General features: G+C 33.6%; 1 protein-coding gene across 1 annotated transcript in view; it reads right to left on the reverse strand.

The window, feature by feature from the left end:
- The window catches only part of LOC143243297 (branched-chain-amino-acid aminotransferase-like), a 9,149-nt gene extending 8,504 nt beyond the window's left edge, over nucleotides 1-645 (reverse strand). Inside the window, 1 exon segment of the mRNA XM_076487149.1 lies at nucleotides 640-645. Within this exon segment, the coding sequence (XP_076343264.1) occupies nucleotides 640-645 (6 nt within the window).
- Nucleotides 646-12,796: the final 12,151 nt, after the last annotated feature.

Genomic DNA, 12,796 nt, shown 5'->3' on the forward strand with positions numbered 1-12,796 from the left:
TTAGACATTAAAACAATTACTTCAAAGATATCCACAATGATATGTACCACTCTCCATGTAATTAGACATTAAAACAATTACTTCAAAGACATTCACAATGATATTGTACAATTCTCCATGTAAGTAGACATTAAAACAATTACTTCAAGATATCCACAATATGTACCATTCTCCATGTAATTAGACATTAAAACAATTACTTCAAGATATCCACAATGATATGTACCATTCTCCATGTAATTAGACATTAAAACAATTACCTCAAAAAATATCCACAATGATATGTGTACCATTCTCCATGTAATTAGACATTAAAACAATTACTTCAAAGACATTCACAATGATATTGTACAATTCTCCATGTAAGTAGACATTAAAACAATTACTTCAAGATATCCACAATATGTACCATTCTCCATGTAAGTAGACATTAAAACAATTACTTCAAAGATATCCACAATGATATGTACCATTCTCCATGTAATTAGACATTAAAACAATTACTTCAAAGATATCCACAATGATATGTACCATTCTCCATGTAACCTCAGAACTTTTATATTTTTGCTTCTTCAGTTTATTTTCTGCCCATTACTTTAAGACTTTTGTCAATATGATTGTTAATCCTTTGTTAGTTACTTTCATTTAAACTCTTATTTCTTAATTCTGTAAGCATGAAATGCATCACTTTTCTTATAATGTGATAAAAACAGTTACGTGAGAACATTATATCTACCCTGGTACACACAATTTATCTTGTAAATAGAAATAAAATTAATTGCAATCACTTGAAACCATGGTGGAATCCACACTGGTATTAACTATTCCCTTGTAAGTAGATATAAAAAATTACTGAAGAACATGATAACATGTATGGTGATTTATACTTTTATATAAATGGAGATTTAATATAATTACCTGAGAACGTGACTGCATCCACGCTGGTATGCACCATTTTCCATGGAGGCTGCTGATAAAGGTCCCATCTGCTGAGTTCTTACAATTTTCAGGTGTTCCAATATTTTCTCATTTTCCTATGTGAGATAGTCAATGGTGGAACAAAATTTACCACATCAATCCAAAAAGCATTTTGAATATTTCCTAGAGACATGAATAATCTTTAAGTGACATGCCTCTTCACTTCTTCCAAATACATTTACATTACTAACATATAAAAAAATATGTATTGCACTTGAATGTTGGAAATACATCTTTGCTAATTAAAGCATTTATTTTCTTATGGAGATACAAAAGTTTATTTATACCATGATTATACTTTAAAACTCAGGAAAGAAACTAAGTTTTTCTCAAGAACTTTGCTATAATGTTGTGTATGATTATAACCAATGGCAAAATCAAAATTAATTGAAAATTTATGTTACAAGATCTTCTACATAACATCACATTCATGGTATGAACTTATTTTCATATGCTCTCAATGAACAGGTAGATTTAAACAGTTTGAATACATCTTTGGTGTTAAATTCACTTATTTTTTGTGGAGATGGTTTACCACAGGTTTGTTACGTAGCTGTGCATGTATCATACTTTGATTAAATTGTTGTGAATTGGCACTTGTTGTATATTGCTGAATCATGTCAGTAGAACCTTCCAAGATTTTCACACTATCACAAATTATTGCATCATAATATCCCATGAAACCATTGTGTAAAGCAACTGAGGCCTCTTTCAGACAACAAATATGCATCCAAAATGCACTTTGAGTTGGTCACTTAGATATATCTAGACAGTCTGAGTGGGAGTTTAGCCATAAAGAGTGTATTCTGGCTATTTCTGAAGTGAAATTATCACAGACTGTATTGTAACAACAAAGTAAAAAATTATATAATATGAACAAGATTGTGCGAGCTTTAAGAAAAGGAGACAACAATTTAAAGATTTGGATACAACTGTAATAGCCAACAGTGTAATGAACATTTGAATATGTTTGACTTGTTTTAATTTACTATTATTTAAAAAAAAGTGAACTCTATGCTGTTTCTTCACTGTTGAAATGCCAACAAGTCAGACACTTACTGTAAAGCATAGGCCTATAAATTCACAGCTGAAGCAATAGAATAAATATTGTAGAGGCCACATATACACCATTTTAACTGGCTTTGATAAGTGGATGGTGAAGGGCAAATAACTTAGCCTTAAAGATGGTGATATATGAGAGTTTGTTACACAACAACAAGACATAAAGAGAGAAACAAACAACAAAAAAGAGAAGAAAAAGAAAGGCTGAAAAAAGAAATGAAAAACTGGAAACTGAGAGAGAGGAGAGACTAAAAAACAAAGAGAATATAACAGTACAACTTGAAGTCACTAAGTTTAACAAGCAAATTGAAGGATCATTAACAATGGGCTGACAAAACTTGATGAATAGAAAGACAACATGAATGATCTAATGAGAAGTGAAAGATTCACCCCTCAAGGTCAAAACTGGGACAATCCTTTTCACAGTAAAAGGACTACAAGTGTATGTAGGTGTAATATCAGAAGATGCCATGGACTAGAATATGTTAAAAATTGCCTTGCTGAAATGCAATGAAATTACATAGGATGGTTTTTGTTAGAATTTAGAAAAGGCAAAGTTGACACTAGAGAAACTATATTTCAGTTTGTGGCATGTCTACAGCAATATTTCACAAGGTGAATTTACATGGCCAAGTGTGAAGATAATTTTGAAGGACTGGTAAACCTACTAACAGATGAATAATTCATTATCATGTACTCCACTTACATGTCATTTTTTGTACCAGAAAGAGCACCAAATGACATGATAAAGATGATCAAGCTGGCAAAATAGAATGTGGAAGCCCATGGGGAGAACATAACAGGCAAATCCAATCATAACCATTCAAAGCCAAGAAGAGGGATTGCAAGCAGGATGCCACCACAGGTGACAAGAAGTCGTCAGACAAATGGGAGATACTACACTTGTTAGAAAATGAGACATATTGTGATATGATTGCAAGTTTGCAACCAACAAGAATCTCAAATCAAGCAGTTAGAGTTACCTACAAAGATGGTGCTAGTAAGATACTAGAGAAGAATGATTGTCACTGTTGCCAGAAATCACATAAAATAATTCATGATTAAACAGTACTTGAATGACAGTCAGTTCAAATTAACAAACGGATCAATCACAACTTATCAGTAGGTGAACACTATGTTTGGCAACAAGAACATGACAGTGAAATGAAACACTGGGAGCAGTAATGAGAATTACTCTAGTATCAAATGACCAGATAATGGCAAAAGTACATATATGTGTGCTGACTGATGGGGCAGTGAGAAAGTTTCCTATAGTAACAATAAAGGGGAAACTCCATACTATGTGGGAGACCTTGAGACAACACATAAGAAAGCACCCATCTATGACATGGTAATCAGCAATATACCTGACAACAGAAATTTGAAAGAACTAGACAGAAAGGAGACTGATGAAGTATCTGCAGTCACCACAAGAATTCAAAAATAAAAGCAAAACATCAACCCTCTGAAAATCTCAAAAAGTGACATTGTGTATGTATGTCTATGGGAATTGAAGAAAGCACAGAAGAAAGACCCTTCAATGATGAAACTTTGAAACAATGTCTAAGAGACAATTGAGCACAAAACTGAGGAAAAAAGGATATACAGAACAGAGAATCAGAAGAAAGTGCTGTATCAGATCTATCAAAGCACTTCTACCAGAAGTTAAACAGATCATTGTACCAACAAAGCACTAGACTCAAGTAATGGCCAACAAGTAACTTGTGAAATGACACCAAGGAATAAAGAAGATGGCATACAAAATAAAGGGACTCTACCTAGAATGAATGTAGCCATAGAGCCATGAGATGAAATGTCTCTTATGGAAGTGCTATCCAACACAGTTGCCATGGACTTGATTGGACAACTTACACCTGACATGAGCAATATGTATGTGATGATAGTAGCTATGTAACACATTACCCAGAAGCCATAGCACTACCAAAGACAGAGAAACTCGCAGAAACCTTCCTTATAAGTGTTCTGCAGAGAAAGGTTTTAAAAAGAAGTCTCAAGTGACAGAGGGACCTAGTTTACCTCAAAATTGATTCAAGAGGTGTGCAGACTCATCAGCACTAAGCAGTTCTTTGCAAGACAGTTGATGACGTCCTAAAGAGCATGATGAAAATGTTCGAGAAAAGACCACGTGACCAGGACAAGTACCTCAAGGCAGTAGTATTTGCTTATTAATAATTCTCGTACGTAAATATAAGACTTTCAGTATTCATGTTACTGCATGGAAGAGCAGTATGAGGTCCAATGCAGATACTGTGAAAACTGTTCACAGAAGAAGAAGAGTCAGAAGTGATGCACATATACCAATATGTGTTCGACCTAAGAAACCAACTGTAGACGACTTGTCAACTCACTCAAACAAGTTTGTATCCAGCCGATGTCAGACAGAAATGTTTCTATGATAAGAAGTCCAAGGATTAACATTTCAGAAAGAAGGTTTCTGTTCCTTAAAGACACAACAAACTCATCTGAAGGTTAGTAATTTTCACACACAAAAAAAAAATGAAAATCTGAGACCACTGGGTGTAGATGACATGTACAAAAGTGTCAACATCAATGAAGAAATTAATGACAAATTGAAGAAAGAAGTAGTAGTGTGCATCTGTCTCCACAGACAGATAAAGCCAGACAGACTGTGACCATGACCAAGAACTCAGTCAAAGTGAAGCCCTACCAAATGTTCTACATAATAAAAGCCTGATTAAGCTAGAAGTTAAAGTAATGTTAGAAGCTGGAATAACTGGGCCTTTAAATTAAGTTTACTATTCACTGGTGGTAATCATGAAGACCGTGAATGTCTCACAACCATCTGTACAGATTTCCAGAAAATAAACTTTATGACAGAATTTGGCTCCAAACCTATGGGCAACCCAGATGCTATTGCAGTGAAAATAAATGGGCCCAAGTTCTTCACTAAGGTCAATCTCAGAAAAGTGTATTGGCAAAGTTTAAAGAGAAGACAGCCTCTTTGACACCTGATGAATGGCACCAATTCAAGAAAGATGCCATCTGGATTAATCAATTCAGCAGCAGCATTCAACTTCTTGATGAGAAAAATGTTGCAAAAAAAAACACCAACATCGTGTATGATGTAACCATCTGAAGAAACTCAAGGATCTGTTCAGAAAGACACTGAGCAGTGAGATCTGTGACTCAAGAAGTGTTTGGCCACCATACTGACATTTGGAACTTCTTGAACAGTCTGTATGGAAGGAGTTCATCACCCAAATGAATCATCAACCACTTGCAAAGATCCAGAAGTATAAAACTGACTGTGCAATAATCATGAGTTAGGTATTGTACCCCAAGAACTTCTGGTCCCACATTGAATCCAACAAGAGGACTGCAAATGTTGGTGCAGACTGTATGAGTAGATTTTTTGGATGAACTGGAAACAGTCTTTGTATATAGTACAAAAAATAATTGTAAATACGTTTCTTAAAGAGAAGCTTATTGTTATATCCACACAAGTGTTTAAGTTTAATGTAAGTGTTATTACTTAAGTAGTATAAGAGAGAGTGTTCAATTTAGTTATTTTTAGTAGCAGTAGTTTATAATTACTTTTCTGTGTATGAATCACAGACTGTGATTTATACTTGCTGTACTATTGCATTATTTTGCTTGAAACTTCAAAATTTTTCTCATTGTTTTGATTGAATATTATTTTATCACAATAACTCATAATGTGAAGAATGTTTAAGACCTCTGTGAGGTTATAAATGTGTGTCAAAATGTAGTTTGGGTTAGTTTGATTGAACAGATAGATCTAGCCTGTGTGATTGAGAGTTTAGCCATAAAAAGCATATATTGGTGATTTCTAACTTGAAATTATCACAAACTATATTGTAACAACATAGAAGACAAGAATTAATTTGTTTTGTGAATTGGATTCTAAAGTAACTGGACCAAGCTATGTGGATTTTGATGAAAAGAAGACAAGTATTTAATGCTCCAGATACAACTGTGCTAGCAAATAATGAAAAAAAAACATTTGTTTATACATTTTAATTGTTTTAATACATTATTACCTGAAACAAGAGAACTATATGCTGTTTGTTTGTTATTGAAATTTGTTGCCAAGTCCCAGACACCAACTACAAAGAATCTAGCCCATATATACATATATATATATTTATATATACAATAAACTAAAACACCCTGACAACAAACAAGGTAAACAGATGCAAATCTCTATGTCACCTGTTCCAAATAAATAGCTAGATTTAAAATAAAAGCCATAACTAGGATAAACAAATGCACATACTTATTTTAATCTGTTTCAAATAAATAGCTAAATTTAAACTAAGAACTATTACTATGATACAGATACACATACTTATTTTCATCCCTTTCAAATAAATGACTAGATTTCAACTATATACAACAACTACAATAAGTAGATGTACATAGTTCTTTAAAGGGAGCCATTTTCTTTTCCCATGATGTAGATTTAGTTTGAATATTCATACAGTGTAGATAATATATATACATACATACAATAACAATTACAAAATATGATACTTTTGTTGATATTATATTTTCTTGACTAATAAGTAATAGCAAAAAAAGACGATTTGTTTTTAAAATTACAAAATAGTTTTCCACTACAGTTTATGGAATCAATGAAATGGACAATCTTAGCTCAACTTTTACTATGTAAGAGAACTCATAATTTTTCAAACTGTGTGACTTAAAAAGGACATGAACTCAAGTGTTCTTGTTTTAATATATATTATTTATTATTTGAATGTTTACTCACACAATAATATTCCAAACATAACTCATAAACAACTTGATATATCTTATATATGAGTTCTGATCAAAAAGATTTCTTCTGTTACAGGTGCCAGTACAGAGGCAGTAAGCTTTACTGAGGTGTGTACAAAGTACAAATAGTGATCTACATCACGGATAAACCACTTATCCAGACCTTATACCCGTGTTCAAAGACAGAAGCATCTCTTGCTTCTGTTGAAATATAAATGGACAGAAAATAAAAGCAACATGTTTGCATCAAATTTTGCATCATGAAATTGCTGACAAACTGAACATTTCCTCTGCATTATGTCATGTGATTTTAACTGAAAAACTCTGCATGTGTCAAGTGTCTGCAAAATTTTTTCCAAGGCTGTTGATGGTTGACCAAAAGTTTCACCATCAACAAGTGTGTGAGGATCTGAAAAGAAGGCCAGAAATTGATCCAAATTTCATCAACATCATTATCACTGGTTATTGAGTCATGGGTGCACAGTTATGACCCTGAAACGGAATTTCAGTCACCCCAGTGGAAATCTCCATCATCACCACTTCCAAAAAAACATGACAGTCTTGATCAAATGTAAAGACAATGTTGATCGTGTTTTTTGATGTTCAAGGTATTGTTCATCATGAATGCCTGCCTAATGGCCAGACAGTTAACCAAGCATTTTATAAAAAGGTCCTAATTTGCTTGAAGGAAGAAATTAGAAGAAACTGCTGCGAGCTGTGGAAAATGATTATTGGTTTCTCTGTCACGACAATGCACCTTCACATAGTGCTGTATCTGTTCAAGAACGTTTGGCAGAAAGAAACATTCCTGTGATACCACACTCCCTGTAATCTCCCAATCTTGTCACATGTGATTTTGTTCTGTTCCCAAAAATCAAAATTAAGTTGAAAGGAAGGTGATTTGATGACATTCCAACCATCCACAATTATGTGAAAGCAGAACTTAGTCACACAAAAGTTGAAGGCTTTCGAAAATGGCAGGAACATTAGGACAAGTGTGTATTAGCTGGAGGGGATTACTTTGAACGGGATATAATATAATACTGATGTATGTACATTGTTCTGTGCAATAAAAGTGAAGTCTTAGAACTTTTTGACCATACATCATATATTGCAAATAGTGGTCTCTGTTCAATCATTTGCCTGTCTCCAGTTTGAAAAGTTGCACAAAGAAACAAAACTCAACATTTACTTTTGAAATTACAGAAGAACAGACATGGATAATGTTGATGCCAAATTTTATTTCACAAACAGGATATTCTACATTAAATGTTAGAAAGTAATCATACTGTCATTCAAATTTCAAAATGTAACATAACTTAAAGAATAAAAATGTACATTTACCATATGTTATTGCTGAGCACCACTTAGGATGACTAAAATGCTCAACAATTACTTTTGCAGTGTGTGGTACAAATATGTTAGAGGCTTGACACTGAGTGAAACCAAGAGTGCAACACAATAAACATTTTCTTAAAGTCTACAATATAATTTAAATTGAAAGATCCAATGGGTCATTTAGGTTGGGGCTAGAAGAGGCTCAGCCCTAGGGCTTATGGTCTTAATGTAGGCCCATTGTAGGACCCTCAAAGATTATTAGCCACTATGCACATACAACCTTTAATCCATCACTGGAAAGATCAACATAAACGTTCTTATTATGTGAGATAAGTATGTTTGTTTGTTGTAAATAAGCTAACTTTAAATTTACTTTCTTAATTAGTAATTTTACAACTACTAATTAAGAAACAAGGGCACTTGGCAAAAAAGTGTCATCCATAAGTTACTACATATTAAACTTGTTATATAAATGACTATATATTAGTTATTAAAAGTTTCTCATACCTTTTCTTCAACAGAAAGAAGAATTTTTCCAACTGCAACTCCCCAGTTATCAGAAGAAATCTGCTAAAATTTGATAAATAAAAACGGAGTTACAAAACTGTACTAAGGTACAGGTAACATGGAACAATTAGCAGGCAAAAAATATACACATTCTTAGAATGAACTTCATTTATTACCTTTAACTGAAACTATATTGACTATTAAAATACACATAGCTGCACCAATTATTAATCTTTTGTATTTTCTCCCTTGTTTATAATGCCTTAAAGTGTTCTGCAGAATCAAGCAATTTTCACTTTTCAAAGTTAAATGTAAAATAATAAAAAATAAACTTTTCTAGAAAGTTCATCATTGAACCACTGTCCTTTTTAGTTGGGAAATTACAGCTCCACAATGATTTACAGATACCAATCAAGAAAGAGACTACCTAAATGGCACCTAAAGATACAGTTATGGTTGGACCTATGTTAAAGAGTCACCATTAAGATAACTGATCACCAAATTGTTTCATAGTTCCTCATGTTAAATAAACATCTGGTACCACTGGAATCTGTAATAATTAACCTGAACAGAAAATAGAGAGAGAAGACAAAGAGGGAATCAGAAAAATTTTGTCAGCAGTTATTTAAAATGTAAGCAGTGCTCTGTCATCGCACTCACAAATGGTCCCTATATTAAACAGAGACGACTGGGTACTTACTGTCTTGCAAAACAACACATTCTTCTTGTGAAACTTAAAAGTCTTATACAAGAAGTTCAAGAACAGAGATGGAAGCCACACAACAAGCTGTTTTCTGGATTATGGAAAACAATGAACTGCAAATAGAAAGTTCCATGACATAATATCTGATAACAATTTCCAGGCAGTACTGTATAAAGTTAAAATTTTCCAACACCATAAATGTACTTGTAATAAAAACTTAGATCCTCTCACATAACAATTTTCTTTTCAGGTCATACTGCCCTCCACATGCACAATTTGTTACTCTCCACTAGCCTTGAGACTCATACCTCAATTCACATTTCCACATGCTATTGATGAACTGTAGTATAAAAATGAGCATGAGACAACTTTCCATCAATAGGGGTGTGATGTACTATCCTAGCACAGCTGGCATAATCTATAATAATTATTCAATTATCACTTTAAATTACTCAAGTAAAGATGTACTGGAAGTAAACAAGAAGGGTGGGAAGTGTGACAGAGGTAAGTACCTATACGAAATACATTTTCAACATTGGAAAACCTTAACATTCAATACAATATCTTACCTACCCTCACATTAGAGCTTAAATCCCACACTAAAACAGTGGAGAAACCAAAACAAAAGCAACTTAGGTGAACTCCCTTCAGAAAGTGCCTGAAGAAAACAATTGGAGCACAATACCCTATACTACAAAAGCATAGGAACACACATGCAGAGTATAGTCTTCACCTGTAGTGAAGATACGTGTCACCAAGAAAACAAGTCCAGTATGGAAAATGGATATGCTTGATGGTGTAGTAGCTAGGTGCAATAGAAAGTACATGGTAGGTTAACTCTAGTCCAAAACCAGGTAGTATTGAATACATGTCTTCTAGTCTACAGAAGGAGAAGGGTCCCAAAAAATCTTCACTTCAATGGCAGGAAGCAGAAAGGAAAAGCAACATTTTTTCTGGCAACTTAGATACGGCAAATGTTTGAAGACCCAGTACACAACTAAGAAAAGGCTACCTGAGAACTTAACACCTGGGAAATGGTAAAAAAAAAGGGAATGCAAACATGGTGGGTCAACTCCAGTCATAAACCATGTAGTGTCAGGAATTTTTTTTGTCTGGTCCATGGTAGGTGTAGGGTCCCTATCATTCATACTTGGGAGGCCGTATGCTGACTGGTTATATGTGACTCAAACACAAGACTGCATGAGAACTGATATTCAAGTGATAGTAAAATGTGGGAAAAAGTTAGCCAGGAGTAAAATGCATGAGGCAGACTTGTTTAACAGAAAACCATACAATATTGGGAATTTTTCATCCATTCCTCAGTAGTAAAAGGATACACACTATATGCACTAGCAGAGCACCACCACCCTACTCTCTACTGATTGAAAGTTGTCATGCACTTGACGAAGCCTTCATGGTCCACCACTCCAGCAGTTAGAAACTGGTAAGTTGCAAGAACTTCCATACTGCACTGAAAGGGAGATATACCATGTAGAATACAGAGAAATGAAACACTTTACAATATTTTAGTAAAACTACACAGGCAGATGAAAACATATGAGAACAAAATAGGGTGGGTTTAAAGGACTTAAGTAACAAGGGCATTATGCTCCTAACAAATGGTAGCAACAAATCAACCAAATATGAAAGGATAATGCTGAAGAAGATAAACACACAACTGTTGAAAAGATAAGTAAAAGAGCATGCACCAAAACACCAATGTAAGATTGAGATTTCTACAGAAATAAGGTGAATGAAACAAACTTGAGGAAACTAAATTGTACAAAAGAATAAAAAAGGTTTAGGTAGTTTCAAGCCAGCATTGGTACATGATTAGGATGCAGGTAATAATAAAAAAAACTGACAAAATTCCTTCCATCTCAAACAAGAAACATAACTGGAGATATGTCATGTACAAAAGAAAGGCAGAGGCTTCATGAACTTGTCCACCACTTGCTGTACAAAAGCTGTCACATCTGCCAACAGACAAACCCAATGCTTATAAACTGCCCAGTCATGAAATGATGATTGTATACTTCAGAATGGAGGAAGTCAGCTGTGCTAGAAAAGTGTGTTACTCTCTTACTGTTGGAGGGTTGTTGCATACTTACTTGCATGGAAATACGAATCTGGACAGAAGTCTCAAGGCTAGTGATAAGCAAAATTTATACAAAGAGAGTGTAGCGCAACTCTAGGAAAGCAATTATGTTAGTATAGGAAAGGTATCATATCAGTAATTCAGTATTTTCCCATATGGATGACAGAAATAAAGAAACTGTATAGTAAGACCATCCTCTGTCACTGTGTGCCATACCACATAGGGGTAAAAGTAAATGAGACAGTTAACAAGCTCCGCCATATCCACTCAATTCTAATGAAAGAATATGGCTCCACGTGCATTAATATGGCAAAAGTGACAACCATAGAAAGTATTCCTCACAACATTCAGAAGAAAGGAAACTGTATGATACAGCAGTAAAACTAAAACACGAGCTTGTCAACAGGACAGTAAATAAACAGAAGTCGATTGGTAAAGTAAGTAAAGAATTCCTCCTCTACTTGCTGCCAGACAGCCAGCTCTACAAGAAGGGTCATTAAACCTCCTGGTATTATTAGCAAGTGCTATTCTAAACAAATTTCTAATAAAAAAACAAACAAGATTCACTGTTATTTATATTACAGTACTACATCTCTAGTGAAAAGACTTTCAGTGAAACCACGAATTTCCAGTGAAGTGGCAGTAATGAGTTTTTCAATGTGTTATATAAAACATTATTAATTGAAACTTTAATCAATAAAAGTTTGAATATAAAAATGACAAACTTTAATCATACTACTTGTAAAACAATGTTTTATTCATTTCTGTAAATTGTACAAATTATAGTTTATTTTATCATGATGCAATTTTATTATACATGTTGCAGGCACAATAGTTTTTTATTTTTTTTTTCCATAATAAGAGATAAATAAACACTCACTGTTTTAAGAAATCAAACTGATGTCTCTTGGGACAGTTTCTTTAGATAAATGAGGACTTATGATGCTCTTCTGTATCAGAAGAACAATTAAACTAGTACAGAACTATGAATAAAGAAGACATTTATGTACAGAAGTATGAATAACAAAGACATTTATGTACAAAAGTATGAATAAAGAAGACATTTATGTACAAAAGTATGAATAAAGAAGACATTTATGTGCAGAAGTATGAATAAAGAAGACATTTATGTGCAGAAGTATGAATAAAGAAGACATTTATGTGCAGAAGTATGAATAAAGAAGACATTTATGTGCAGAAGTATGAATAAAGAAGACATTTATGTGCAGAAGTATGAATAAAGAAGACATTTATGTGCAGAAGTATGAATAAAGACATTTAGAGAAGTATGAATAAAGAAGACATTTATGTGCAGAAGTATGAATAAA

Source organism: Tachypleus tridentatus, unplaced genomic scaffold (assembly GCF_004210375.1).
Source record: "Tachypleus tridentatus isolate NWPU-2018 unplaced genomic scaffold, ASM421037v1 Hic_cluster_2, whole genome shotgun sequence".
In the NCBI taxonomy this organism is placed as follows: domain Eukaryota; kingdom Metazoa; phylum Arthropoda; class Merostomata; order Xiphosura; family Limulidae; genus Tachypleus; species Tachypleus tridentatus.